This window comes from Ursus maritimus, unplaced genomic scaffold (assembly GCF_017311325.1).
Source record: "Ursus maritimus isolate PB19 unplaced genomic scaffold, ASM1731132v1 scaffold_26, whole genome shotgun sequence".
Taxonomy (NCBI): Eukaryota; Metazoa; Chordata; class Mammalia; order Carnivora; family Ursidae; genus Ursus; species Ursus maritimus.
Window position 1 is genome coordinate 40,615,511 of NW_024425119.1, and position 14,754 is coordinate 40,630,264.

General features: G+C 40.1%; 1 protein-coding gene across 1 annotated transcript in view; it reads right to left on the reverse strand.

Annotated features, from left to right (window-relative positions):
- Positions 1 to 6,365: 6,365 nt before the first annotated feature.
- Positions 6,366 to 14,754, reverse strand: part of FAM186A (family with sequence similarity 186 member A) — a gene marked incomplete at its 5' end in the record, with an annotated part of 60,974 nt that continues 52,585 nt past the window's right edge. The window contains 3 exons of the mRNA XM_040641948.1: positions 6,366 to 6,387; positions 10,859 to 11,041; positions 12,298 to 12,449. Of these exons, the coding sequence (XP_040497882.1) occupies positions 6,366 to 6,387; positions 10,859 to 11,041; positions 12,298 to 12,449 (357 nt within the window). The remainder of the gene's footprint in view (positions 6,388 to 10,858; positions 11,042 to 12,297; positions 12,450 to 14,754) is intronic.

The following is a 14,754-nucleotide window of genomic DNA, read 5'->3' on the forward strand; positions in this document are numbered from 1 at the left end:
TATTTCGTATAAGTCTTGCCAGTGGCTTATCTATTTTATTTATTCTTTCAAAGAACCAGCTTCTAGTTCTGTTGATCTGCTCTACTGTGCTCCTGGTTTCTAATTCATTGATTTCTGCTCTAATCTTGATCAACTGCTTTCCCGTGCGTGGATTAGGCCTGTTCTTCTGTAGCTGTTCCAGCTTCTTGAGGTGAGAATATAAAAACTGCATTTAGATTTTTCTGTTCTTTTGAGTGAGGCTCGGATGGCTATGTATTTTCCCCTTAGGACTGCCTTTGCAGTATCCCATAGGTTTTGGACCATTGTGTTTTCATTCTCGTTGGTCTCCATAAATTGTTTAAATTGATTTTTGATTTCCTGGTTTATTGAATCATTCTTGAGCAGGATGGTTGTTAGTCTCCAAGTGTTTGAGTTTCTTCCAAATTTCTCCTTGTTATTGAGTTCCAATTTCAAAGCATTGTGGTCTGAGAATATGCAGGGAATAATTTCAGTCTTTTGGTATCAGTTGAGACCTGTTTTGTGTCCCAGAACATGGTCTATTCTGGAGAATGTTCCATGTGCATTAGAAAAGAATGAATATTCTTTTGTTCTGGGGTGTAGTGTTCTATATGTATTTATGAGGTCCATCTGGTCTAGTATGGCATTCAAAGCTCTTGTTTCTTTGTTGATTTTCTGCTTAGGTGATCTATCTATTGCTGATAGTGGAGTGTTGACATCCCCTACTATTAACGTATTTTTATCTATATGTCTCTTTATTCTGGTTAAGAGTTGGCTTGTGTATCTTGCTGCTCCCCTGTTGGGGGCATAGATATTTATAATTGTCATATCCACTTGTTGGATACATCCTTTAAGAATAATATAGTGCCCTTCTGTATCTCTAACTATAGTCTTTAGTTTAAAATCCAATCTGTCTGATATGAGAATTGCTACCCCAGCTTTCTTTTGAGGTCCATTGGCATGAAAGATAGTTTTTCATTCCTTTACTTTCAGTCTGGATGTATCTTTAGGTTCAAAAAGAGTCTCTTGTAGACAGCAAATGGATGGGTCATGTCTTTTTATCCAATCAGCAACCCTGTGGTGTTTTATGGGAGCATTTAGGCCATTTACATTGAGACGGATTATTGAGAGATGTGATTTTAATGATGCCATATTGCCAGTAAAGTCTTTGTTTCCATAGATTGTGACTTTATGTTCTGTATCACTCTTGGGGCCTTTTTACTTTTATAGAACCAGAGGAGCCTGACGTGGGGCTCGATCCCATAATGCCGGGATCACGCCCTGAGCCGAAGGCAGACGCTCAACCGCTGTGCCACCCAGGCACCCCAGATTGTAACTTTCTGTTCTGTATCACTCTTGGGGCCTTTTTACCTTATAGAACCCTCCTTAAAATCTCCTGTAGGGCTGGTTCCGTGGTTACGAAATTGGTCAGTGACTGGCGATTCTGGAAGGTCTTTATCTCTCCATCAATTCCGAATGACAGCCTTGCTGGATAAAGGATCCTTGGCTGCATGTTTTTCTCTGAAAGAGCTTTAAAAATGCCCCCCCCAACCCTTTCTCTCATTCCAGGTCTGTGTAGACAGGTTTGACGTAATCCTGATATCTTTGCCTTGGTATGTGAGAAATTTCTTTGCCCTGGCCGCTTTTGATACTGTATCCTTGGATCTAATATTTGTGAATTGCACTATGACGTGACGTGGCGTAGGTTTGTCGTTGTTGAGCTTGGGAGGTGTCCTCTCTGCCTCTTGGACACGACTGCTTGTTTCCTTTGCTAGATTAGGGAAGTTTTCAGCTACAATTTGTTCACATATCTCTTCTAGACCTCTGTTTTTCTCCACCCCCTCGGGGATGCCAATGATTCTGACATTGGAACGTTTCATTGAGTCAGTGATCTCCTGTAACCTACATTCTTGAGATTGGATTTTTGAGCCGATTCTGTTTGTGTTTTCTCTTCTACCAACCCATCCTCCATTCGATTCGTTCTTCTCCTCATTTACCCTGTATTCAAGGCATCTAGTTTTGACTGCATTTAGTTCATAGCATTTTTAATTTCTGCCAGATTCACTCTCATTTCCGCCCTTAGAGATTCAATATTCTCGTTATTATTCTCGTTAATATTTTTCAAGATCTACATCATCTTGACCATTGTTACTCTGAATTCCATTTCTGATAATTTGGTTATATCCATCCACTAGTTCTGTGGCAGAGGCCACAGACTCGTCGTCTTTGCTGGAGTTTCTCCTTTGTCATTCTGATGAGGAGAGGTTGTGGGGTTGTCCAGAGCCCATTATTGACCAGGACCCGGAGCAGTGTGCACTTGTTTTAGGACCTTGCCTTAGGGATGTGGGCTTCTTGATTTTTCAGCCTACCTTCTGGGGAGGGGCCTGCTGTGCCGATACTCAGGCCACCCTGTTGGGTGGATCTCCCTGCTCCCTGCGGGGGTGGGGATGGGCACACTGTGAGCGGTATTTCAGGCTTTTGTTCTCTGGTGGCTTTCCCTGGTGGTTTGCTGTGCCTCTTCTGAGAATCAGAGCAGCGTCGCGATCCAGACCTCTGTCTCAGAAAAGAGGGATCGCAGTCCTCTCCACTGAGCTCTTCTGGCCACTTTAACTCTGTTTCTGTTGGTGCTGCTAAACCCTACAGCGTCCCGGGATGTGCGCCCCACAGCCGGCATCCCAGCCCTCACTTCCAGGGCCAGCACGTCTCTGTCCTTTGTGTTCTAACACCACCAGCTGCCAGCCACCCCCGCGCGCTCCGGAGCTCCATTTCAGTGTGGTTTGCACGCACTCCGGAGCTCCGGTTTTCAGACTGGTCACGCACATTCCCCGGCTCACGATCTCAGTCTGCTCTCTCCCGGGTGCCGGTCCATGAGCCAGCCCGCTCCCCAGTGCAGCTGGCTACCACTTCCCGGCGCCCGAACACAGTGGCTTCCTCCCCCTTCTGTTTATCTTCTGATATCTGTGCGCAGATTCACGGCTCCCCGCTTTGTACCTCAATACTCAGCGCTGGAGATGTTCATTTGTAGAGATCCAGATTTATCTTCCTGCATCTCAGGCTGATTCCGTGGTTGTTCAGGATCGTCTGGTACCTATCCAGCTCGACTCAGGGGACCAGCTGAAAAAGGGGACCTCTATTCCTCTGCCATCCTAACCTAGATTTTGTTTTTTAATTCAATCTGAGAACTTTATCTTTTCTTTGGTGAGTTTAACTAATATATTAAATTACTTTTATGTTAGAACTGTTTAAATTTTCTCTCTCTCTCTTTTTTTTTTTTTTTTTTTTTTTTTTGCTTCTTGCTCATTTCCTTGGAGAAATCAGTTTTATCTATGGGTTTGAAAGGTATGCATTTTACATTTGTTCTTCATTGGTTATCCCTAACTTGTTAAGGGATTTACTTGTATTTCTTCCCCTGATTTATGAAATTTATCAATACCCATCTGTATCTTCCTACTTAGTAGGATAAATACTTTAACACATGCACTCTTCCCTATCTCTGGATATTGCACTCTACTTTGTTATATCTGGGGTGTGTATGTAGGTGTATAAAATGCCTTTTTTTAAAAAAAGATTTTATTTATTTATTTGAGAGAGAGAGAAAATGGCAGAGGGAGAAGCAGACTTTCTGCTGAGCAGGGAGCCCCACGTGGGGCTCAATCCCAGGGCCCTGGGATCATGACCTGAGCCAAAGGCAGATGTTTAACCGACTGAGTCACACAGGTGCCCCTAAGATGCCTTTTTTTTTTTTAGATTTATTTACTTATTTGAGAGAGAGAGAATACCAGCAGGAAGATGGGCAGAGGATGAGGGAGAAAGAAAACCCCAAGCTGACTCCTCATTGAGTGCAGAGCCTGAGATCATGACCTGAGCCGAAATCAAGAGTCAGCAGCTTAACCGACTGAGCCACCCAGGATCCCCATGTTTTTTGTTTTTTTTTTAAGATTTATTCATCCATTCCAGAAAGAGAGAGAGAGAGCGCACAAATTGGAGGGAGGGGCAGGGAGAAAGGAAGAGAGAGAATCTTGAGCAGACTCCCTGCTGAGCATGGGGCCCAGTGTGGGGCTCTATCGCATAATCCCCAAATCACAACCTGAGCTGAAAACAAGAGTCCAGTGCTCAACTGGCTGAGCCAACCCAGACGCCCCTATACAATGCTTTTTTAGACAATAAACTTCAGAAAGTTATTTTCTCATTCTTACTATCTTATATTTTATAGCATTTCCTAAAATTTTTGTTTGGTAGATTATTTCCTCCAGGAATATTTTCATAGGGTCTTTATGATAATCTGCTGAGACCTTGAAGGTCTGAGAATATATTTATTATACCCTCACATTTAATTGATAGCTTAGCTGAATATAAAATTTTAGAGTCAGAGTTTCTGTTTTTAGGAATGCCTGGGTGGCTCAGTTGGTTAAGTGTCCGCCTTTGGTTCAGGTCATGATCCCAGAGTCCTGGGATGGTGTCCCTCATTGGGCTCCTTGCTCAGCAGGGAGCCTGCTTCTTCCTCTGCCTGCCCTCCCCCTGCATGTGCTCTCAGTCTCTCTGTCTCTCAAAAATAAATGAATAAAATCTTTTAAAAAACTTTCTGTTTTTAATATTTTGAAAATATTTCTTCACTGCTGTCCTGCTCCTAATGTTGCTCTTGAGAAGTCTGACACCATCTGATTCATTTTCTTTATTGGTGAGCTGCTCTTCTTAGAAAGGTTGTAGAATTTTCTCTTTGCCTTTGGAGTTCTTAAATTTCATTGAAATACTGAATCAGTAAGTATTCATTTTCCCATATCAACCCTATTTATCACCCTGTATACCCTTTCAATATCAATCTTTCTTTGGAAGTCCTTATTTTTTTCATGTATCATCTTCCCTCCGTTTACTTTTTTCTTTCTGTTAGCACTCCTATTATATAAATGCTGATATTTCTATGTCTAGCCTCCATATTTCTTAATTTTTATATTTTTCATCCCTAATTCCTTCTCAGTGTCTTCTGGAAACATTTCTTGACCTGATCTTGGGCTATGTCCATTTTGCTGTTTATGTCATCTAATGAGTTTATTACAACTGTGTTTTGAATATTCAGTAATCCTACTTGTTTCTTTATTATTGTTTCTGCTTCATTATCAGTATCCTCTTTAGGGACATTTATTTGGCATGTATTCTGTTAATTCTTGTCATCTAGAGTAGGTTATTTAGTTTATTGCCTTTCTAATTTTCTAGTTAATTTTCCCTGCGAGGTCATTTTCCCTCATGGGTATCAATTATCAGTCATCTTGGTAGGTAATGGATGGAGAGAGGGTGAGAGGAATTAAAACCTAAGCCTTAGCTTGTGCCACCCCTGGTGAGCAGGGTTCTGGCTTTGAATATCCTCATTCTCATCAGGAGGCTTTGCCCTTTAGCGAACTTCTCTGTATCTTACTCTAGCCTTTTCTTTTCTAAGACTTTATCGTCTAGTCCTCTGGATGAAAAGAAGGTCTATGGTTTGGGGGAGATAGGAGGAATCCCTTTGATGCTTATTGGCTAAGTCAGGCATTTACTGTGCTTGTTTTACGCTACATCCCAATAGTGTCCCCTATGAATCTGCTTTCCAGTATTGTGGCAGGGCTGATAAGGAAGGCAGTGATCTGAGTCTGGGCAATGTTGGGGGTAGAAAAGAGCCCAGCTCAAAATTTCTCTGCAAATTCACTCCCCATGATTGGGGGCCTGGCTTTCCTCTGTACAGGGCTACTATTTCCCTTCTTTACCAAATCATAATCACTTTCTGACCCTCCAGGGGTTTCTACTGGTTTTCTTTCTCTCTGTCTTTTTAAAATATCCATTCATTTCTTATTTCTGAGGCATCTTTGGGTTTAGGTTCTGGGATGTAGACTGTGCCACCTTGCCATCATGTCAGTGGCCATATTATGTACCTTTTATGACAGCCTACCACAGTGTTTGTTGAAGTTTTGTGTTTCTAGTAATCTAAAGCGAAGGATATTCTTTCTTGAGTGGTCATATTAATAGTCTGGAAATGAAGATGTTTAACCTAAAGAACAATAGGCAGAATGTAAAAGCACAGAATAGGCAAAGCAGTGGGGGTGCTTGGGTGACTCAGTTGGTTAAGCGTCTGGCTTCTGACTTTGGCTGGGGTCATGGTCTTGGGGTCCTGGGATAGAGCACTGCATCGGGCTCCCTGCTCAGTGGGGAGTCTTCCTTCCCCTCTGCCTCTCTTCCCGCTCATGCTCTCTCTCTCTCTCAAATAAATAAATAAATAAATAAATAAATATCTTTAAAAAAAAAAGAATAGGCAAAGCAATGCATATACATGAAAGAGCAAAATAGAAATTTTACTGCAACACTGGAATTTACCTTCAACATGCTTGTGTTTAATTTTACAGTCACTTGGGAATCTTCTTAAGCCTGGAAACAAGACAAGAAAATTAATCTTATTACAAATTGCCTTTAAATGCATTTGTAGGAATATAAATGATTAATAGGGAAAATAAGAGTGCCTTCAGAACTCACAAAGTTAAACTAGTAAAATTGATATGTAATCTCTATTTATAAAAGTCACCTTAGCAAGGCAGAATGCCTCCCAGGAAGAGCAGGGTTTGGCAATAGCTTATTACTTATTAGACAGTCTTCTTATACCTAACGTTAGAACATGACCAAATATTGACAATGGTTATTTCTGGGCATGGACTTATCTGTATTTTTAAAATTTTCTATGATGAATGTACCTTGCTTTTGTAATTGGAAAAAAATGAATATTATTTTAATGGAATTTTCATGGGGAAATCACCATATAAGTATACAAACTTATGCAAGGATATTTGCTGCAGCATTGTTTGTAATGTTGAAAAATAGGAAACTTCTATCAGTAGGACAGTTCAATAAACTGTGATAGAACTATACAATGAATATTATGCAATCAATAAAAATGATGATGTAAGTCTATATTACTATAGAAAAATTTTAAAGATGTACTGTCAAGTGAAACACTTAAGCAAGTTAAAAAACATGTTCATAGGAGCCCATTTTTGTAACTCAAAAGCAAGTGCACAGAAATCTTTTGAAAATATATGCAAGAAATTCCTACTCCATCCTAACAACATGTAAAAAGTTGAACAAACTGAAAGCTAGCAATTCTTCTTAGATCCTTCAGAGAAGTGAGGCCACAGGACAAACCAATGCCCCCCAAATTGGAGAGACAGCAATACAGAGAATCACAACTTACTGGAGCAGAAACCCATGAGCAGACACTTCTGAAGGAATCTGTGTGGTAGAAAACTTAACACTTTTTATTTTATTTTATTTTATTTATTTGAGAGAGAGCACAAGCAGGGGGGAGAGGGGGAGGGAGAAAGAGGCTCCGCGCTGAACAGGGAGCCCAATGGGGGGGCTCGATCCCAGGACTCTGGGATCATGACCTGAGCCGAAGGCAGATGCTTAACCAACTGAGCCACCCAAGCTCCCTGAAAACTTACACTTTAATTGATGAATTGTGGGAGGTTCAGTATGGACAAGTCTGAGAGTTTATTTATTTATTTTAAAGATTTTATTTATTTATTTGACAGAGAGAGAGACAGTGAGAGAGGGAACACAAGCAGGGGGAGTGGAAGAGGGAGAAGCAGGCTTCCTGCCAAGCAGGGAACCCGATGCAGAGCTTGATCCCACGACCCTGGGATCATGACCTGAGCCGAAGGCAGATGCTTAACGGCTGAGCCACCCAGGCACCCCTGTTTTTGTTTTTGTTTTAGGAGATAAAGCAAATGAAGCAATGTGCTATTGGCCCTGGATATTTACATATATTTTTTCCTTCTGCCTGGCATCTATGATCTCCTAAACCCTTTTCACACATTGTATCTCAGTGCCTAGTTATAGTATCTGGTAAATAGTAAGTAGTCAGTAAATATTTTTGGAAGGAAAGCAGGCAGAGCAAAAGTAGAGTCAGTTCAACACAACTAATCTCTCCAAAACATATTGTGTAAAATCAGGGGAGGTAAGTAATGAGGCAATCACAATATAGAATGGTAAGTGCTAGGATACTGTTAATTACAAGATACTGTGGGAGCACATAGGAGGAATTAGAGAAGACAGCTCAGAAAGAATAATTGTTTAAACTGAGATCTAAAGGATGGTAGAACTAACTAAACCCAGAGGGAAAGAAAGCCTCTTAGTTTGTACTTTAACTTCCACAAAGTAAAACAAATATAATCCTTTTTGAGGGAGGAAGACCTTGAAGAGATTCTAGTGAGGAAAAAAAGGGGAGGATGGCAGATAGTAATTGATCATATAGTGCCTATTATTACTAATTTAAGATGTCTTTAAACTGTATATTTTCTCTGTTTCTATTTTAGTGAAAAAATAGCAAAAATCCAAGACTTCAGTTCTCCTGTTCCCTATAATGTCTTAGTTTTTTTCACTGTTTTTACCATCTCCTACTCTGAAAGTTTTCAGGCGTCTAACTGTGCAAGTTAGAAACTCCTAATACATATTTTGTATGTAGTAGCACATGAAAACAGAAGTTTTGACAAAGCACAATGGAAAGGTTTCCAGATTAAATACAGGATGACTGGTTAAATTTGAATGTTAGATAAACAACAAATAATTTTTCAGTGTAAGTATAAAATTGCATGGACCATACTTATACTAAATCACTTGTGTATTTTTAAAAAGTATTTCGTTTATTTTTTTGAGTGAGAAAGAGAGAGAATGCAAGTGTACTTGCATGAGTTGGGGGAGGGGCAGAGGGACAAGCAGACTCCCTGCTCAAGTGGGGACCCCAACATGGGGCTTGATCCCAGGACCCTGAAATCATGACCTGAGCTGAAGTTTGATGCTTAACCGACTGAGCCACCCGGGCATCCCTAACATTTTTGTTTATCTGCAATTCAGGTTTACCTGGGTGTCCTATGTTTTTATTTGCTAAATTTGGAAACCCTAACAATAGATACCGGATTTCAAAGAGGAGTCCCAAACTGGGATTTACAAACTCATTGACTCTTAATCATCTAACTCACTCTCAGAGTATGAAATGGTCAAGGAGAAGAGAATTTGAGAGCATTCCTACCCTTTCTCCACTCTAAGAACTTACCACAGGCCCCCACATTTTGGAGGCCCATAGAATGGGGCCTGATTCAGTCCCTGAAAAAAGGCTAAGGCAGTGATTGGTTGGCTAGTTGCACTAATAGTAGAAGCAAAGAAGAGGCTGCTACTGCATTGGGATAAGCCTTCGACCTCAGAGTTTACCTGGACAAAGTAAGCTCCACTATTTTCTGTAGACTAGATGTGGGCCATATATATACATCTACCCAAGAAAGATGGCATAGGGTTGTCATGGATTCTGTCCAGGAGGACTGCATCAATATGCAAACACATCTCAGCAGAGAAAAGCTGGAGGTATCACAAATGTCAACAACCGGCTGGAATAGAAATATATATAGCAATATTTATTTATTTATTTATTTATTTATTTATTTATTTATTTATTTTAGAGAGAGAGTGCAACTGGGGGGAGGAGCAGAGGGAAGGGAGAGAGAATCTCAAGCAGAGTCTGCACTGAGCATGGAGCCTGACGCGGGGCTTGATCTCACAACTCAGATCATGACCTGAGCTGAAATCAAAAGTCGCATGCTTAACTGACTGAGCCACCCAGATGCCCCAGAATAGAAATATATTTGACAAGATCAAGAAATCTGCAGATAAGAGATCTCCAGTGATGGCGATCTCCAAGGAACTGACCAAAGTACCTCATGAAAGAGTTAGCTTTAGAAATCTGCCACATCCAGGAAGCACTGATGTTAGAAAACACAACAGTAATAGTCAATAAGAACTTTCCATTTCCTCTCTCTCTTCTTCAGAGCTCTAATCCCTAAAGGGTCCCATAGTAGCAAGCTAAAAAAGTAGGAACAGAAGCAGTAGGCCAGAAAAAATAAGCTGTTCCTATCCTCCTTCTGACTATAGGTTGTAATAGTCTTAGCTGGAAGAGAGAAGCCTCAACTTTAAAACAAAACAAAGGTTTACTTAAACATTGTTCTGGACATTTTACTAACCAGATAAACATATTACTGAGAAGTTACCAGAAATGTCACAGAACCACCTAGGTTTTCATCCAGAGGCAGGACAAGAACTAGCCCTGCTTAATAAATGTAGAGATGAAACATCACTTCGGAAAATAGCTTGGCAATTTCTTACAAAAGTTAAACGTAGCACTTATCTATCCCATCAGTCTCACTCCTGGGTGTTTATCTAAGACAAGTGAAAATTTACATTCACCCCAAAACCTGTTTGTAGGGCGCCGGGGTGGCTCAGTTGGGTAAGCATCTGCCTTTGGCTCAGGTCATGATCTCAGGGTCCTGGGATCAAGCCCCACATTGGGCTCCCTGCTCAGCAGGGAGTCTGCATCTCCCTCTCCCTGTGCCTGCTGCTCCCCCTGCTTGTGCCCTCTCCCTCGCTTGCTCTCTCTCTCAAGTAAATAAATAAAATCTTTTTTAAAAAACCTGTTTATGAATTTTTATAGCAGTTTTATTTATAATTGCCCAAACCTGAAAACAACTCAAATGTCTTTTACTTGGTGAATGGATAAAAATATGTGGTACAGCCATACAATGGAACAATACCAGTCAGTAAATTAAAAGGAATGAATTAGTGATACATATAATATATGGATGAATCTCATAGGAGTTACACTAAGTGAAAAAAGCCAGATTCAGAAGGTTACATATTGTATACTTCTATTTATATGGCATTCTGGAAAAAGTAATGTCTAACTTCACACCAAGCACCTGCTTTTGGTCACTCCCTGGTACTATAAGATAAGGTCAAGTTAGGGAAACAGAAGGTATGACCAAAGGCCCGAATACCAAAGTGTTCCCATCCCTTAACTTACTGTGATTTAATGGATGCAAGAGATTTTCTGAAGGTAGACTGAACATCTAACTGGAGTAGCATAGGAATATCTGGGTATCCACCCAGCTGGGCCCAGGGCGAATGTATTGCTGTCTTCTCTGTTATTGGGTAGCTTGAAGTTGACAGATCAGCATTCCAGATAGCTCCCATTTGGTCTCCTTGTCTAGAGAATCAGACACACTAATTGAAAGCGCCAAACTCTCCTGAACTCCATATCCAATTAAAATATATGAATCTTATTTTCCCCTTCTCTCTTCCCTACCATCTTGTCCTATAATGTCCTCTCTGGCACAGAAGAACCTTAGCTATGCCCACGTTGACTGAGTGATGGATTAAAATAGCAGAATTTGCTGAAATAGCTTTTTTTCTTCCCTGAAAGCTGCATTTTCATTACTTCACCTAGTAATCTATTTTAAAACTATCTTCTTAGCTTCGTGGAGTATATAGACCATATCCAAACTGTTTTTTTCCCCAGCAATGTTCTTTTCCTCTTCCTTCCCAAAGCTCCTACTTTCTTAAAAAAAAAAAAGGGGGAGAAAAATAATGTTTCTAAGTTTCTTCATTCTGTTAAAATAATTTGTTTCATGGTAAGGAAAATCAGTTCCTTTTTCTTTTCCTTTTTTTTTTTTTTTACAAGGCCAGCTTTATTTTTTAATTTTTCAAATTTTAAAAATTTTTTTGAAGTTGAACTAATATATTAAGCGAGCAAAAGTAAAACAGTTCAAATTCAAATAGAACATCACATATTAACAAATGTTCCACAAATCTATAAATGTATGTCCTCATATGATTAATGAAATTAATCTTTCATCTGGAAAAATCTTTTGACACTAATTATGATTCATTTAGATATAAGTTCAAAAGTATGGGAAAAAGAATTCTAACACTTTATTAAAAAAGTTCTGCCTGGTCCAACAATTTATTTAAAGCCTTTAGCATTCACAATTAATGACATGGAAAAATAGACACCTAGCTGAATCTTTGGGGTAAGTCCATGCATGTGAAATGAGGCACCCAAGACACATTATAAGGAAGGGATGTCATCAGCTTATCTCCCTCCAGGACCATAATTGTCATGTCACCTGTAGGAACAAGAGAGCCCCTATCTTGGGATTGTTACAAAGGGGAGCCTCTAAAGGGAAAACTGGACTTTCATCATTCCTGGAAAAGAGCAGACAAGAAGCAGACCAGAACCATTTTTTAAAAGGAACTCAAAATTAGATGTTAAATATTTAAGTAGAAATATATGTAAATAAGCTTCTTGTTAAATTGGCTAAGGAAATCAATACTACCTTAAACTCTCTACTGCACCATATCCTAATTGTGGGGAAGGGGAAACTCTTGGGCAGGAAAAAAAAAGTATTAGGTCCCACATATCATCCAAAGAAGGTTTAATGTCAGTCTTTTTCAAGTACATACCGAAATTTCTTGAATGTGTCAGACTTTCTGTCTTCTTCTATTAGCAGCTCTAGGAATGGTTGTTGAACAAATTTGGTAGAGGCAGGTATCTGCTTTTTGTCGATGATCAAAGGGATAGGTTGACTAAGATTCAATTTATACATCCCTTGAAGCTAAAAATAAATAAATCAGAAAAGGAAACCATGGGAAAAAAGGGTCAGACTCTTTAGGAAGATCTGAGCTGGCCCTAGCTAAACTATCACTCTTTCTTTTCCATGGACTAGCAAATCCTTTTTCTCCAACCTCTCTCTCTTCCTCCAATCACACCTCCACCTCCAACACCCAATTTCAGAGGTGCCACGATGTTATATAAAAACGTTGGCCCTGGGGAGCCTCGGTGGCACAGTCGGTTAAGCATCTGACTCTTGGTTTTGGCTCAGGTCATGATCTCAGGGTTGTGGGATCGACCCCCAAGTGGGGCTCCGCACTCAGCGTGGAGTCTGCTTAAGACACCCTCTCCCTCTGACCCTCTCCCTCACGCTCTCCTGCTTGCTTGCTCTCTCTCTCTCAAATAAATAAATCTCTTAAAAAACAAACAAACAAACAAAAAAACCCACAAACAAACAGAAAACCCCCTTGGTCCTGCATAAGCTGTAGTCCTAGTCCTCTCATTTCCTAGCTGTGTGACTTTGGGTTAGTTGCTAATTTTATCTGCACCTTTCTTCTCATTTCTAAAACAAGGATAATAACACAAGGTTGCTGTGAGTGTTGTATAAGATAGTATCTATGGAAGCACCTCATAAATTATGAAGCATTGTGCAAATCTAATGATTGCTGACACTTACTGAATACATGCTGAATGTTACATGCTTTTTACATATTAGTTCATTTGTTATTTACAAAATCTTATGAGGTGGGTGCTGTTATTATCCTCATCTTATATTTGGATACTGAAGCTCAGAAAATTTAGACCTTGCCCAGGTTCTCTTAGCTAATATGTGGTGAGCTGATTTGAACCCAGACAATCTGGTAGGAGAACCAACCTCTTGACCAGTGTAAGGTATTTATTCATTTCTACGCTCTTCTCCCTTTTGCTTTTTCCTCTCCCCTCTTATGCCTTGATAACCACTTCGTCATCTAGATTGTTGATCCCCTGGCCCCAGAGCCTTATTCATCCTGTTAGACAGGTCATGACACTGCCAACTCAGCTTGCCTTATTCCACCTACATTGGCCATATATCATTTTTTTTTTTGGTCAAAGAGCTTTAATATTTGAAATATAACTGTTCTGGAAAATTTAGAATATGTCTGATTTGGATCAGCTCTGATAAAAAAATCTCTTTGTACCTTCTAAAGCACTAAGTAATTTTATAAATTAATTTAGTGGAAGAAAAGGATATATAGATATAAAATATTCCTAGAACACTAAGAATGTTCTAGAATTCCATGCTAGAGCATATAATGTAAGCATGTAATCCCAGAGCAAAGAACTCTAATCTCAGCTTTATAACTTTTTGCAAGGTCATTATCACTCCCAAAGCATATTAATGGTTATCTCAGATGAGCTCTGGGACATAATTAGTGAATGTCAGAGTTTAACAGGATCTTCTGTGCCTGGTGCTATGTAAGCAAGTTAAATAAACTCTTATCTCCTTTTTTTAAAGATTTTATTTCTGAGTAATCTCCACATCCAATGGGGGGCTTGAACCCACAACCCTGAGATCAAGAGTCACATCCTCCACTGACTGAGCCAGCCAGGTACCCCACTTTCTGATAGTTTTGAGGAGAGAAGTAACCACCATGAATCAGTTGGAGAGTGGTGACTTCAAGAGGTTTCATATCTAGAGGCTGGTAGAAGTGGGTTGACTAGGAAGGAGTTGAGCATTTATGGAAGTCTCCCCTATTCTAATCTTTTCCCATCTAGAGAGTCCAGCCAGTATCCCTGTTGTCAAGTTAGGAGTTTTCACTGAGGTCCTGTTGTACTGGCTTGAATGGTGAACTCCTCAAAAGATATGTTTCCCAGAATCTATGAATGTGACATTATTTGGAAAAAGCGTCTTTACAGATGTAATTAAGGATCTCAAGATAAGATCATCCTGGATTAACCAGGTGGGTCCTCTATCCAATGACACATGGCTTTATAAGAGACAGAAGAGAAGACATAAGACACACTGGGAGGAAGGCCTGGGGAAGGACAGAGGCAAAGGTTGGTGTTATACAGCTACAAGCCAAGGAATGCTAAGGATTGTCAGCAGCTGCCAGAGTCCAGGAGAGAGGCATGGAACAAATTTCTCCTTCAGAGCTTCCAGAAGGAACCAACCCTGCCAACACCTTGATTTCATGAACTGGCCTCCAGAACTGTAAGAGAATATATTTGTGTTGTCTTAAGCCATCAGGTTTGTGGTAATTTGTTACAGTGGCCCTAGGAGACTAATATACATGGTATCTCCAGGGAAATGTTATTTTCCAAGCTTACTA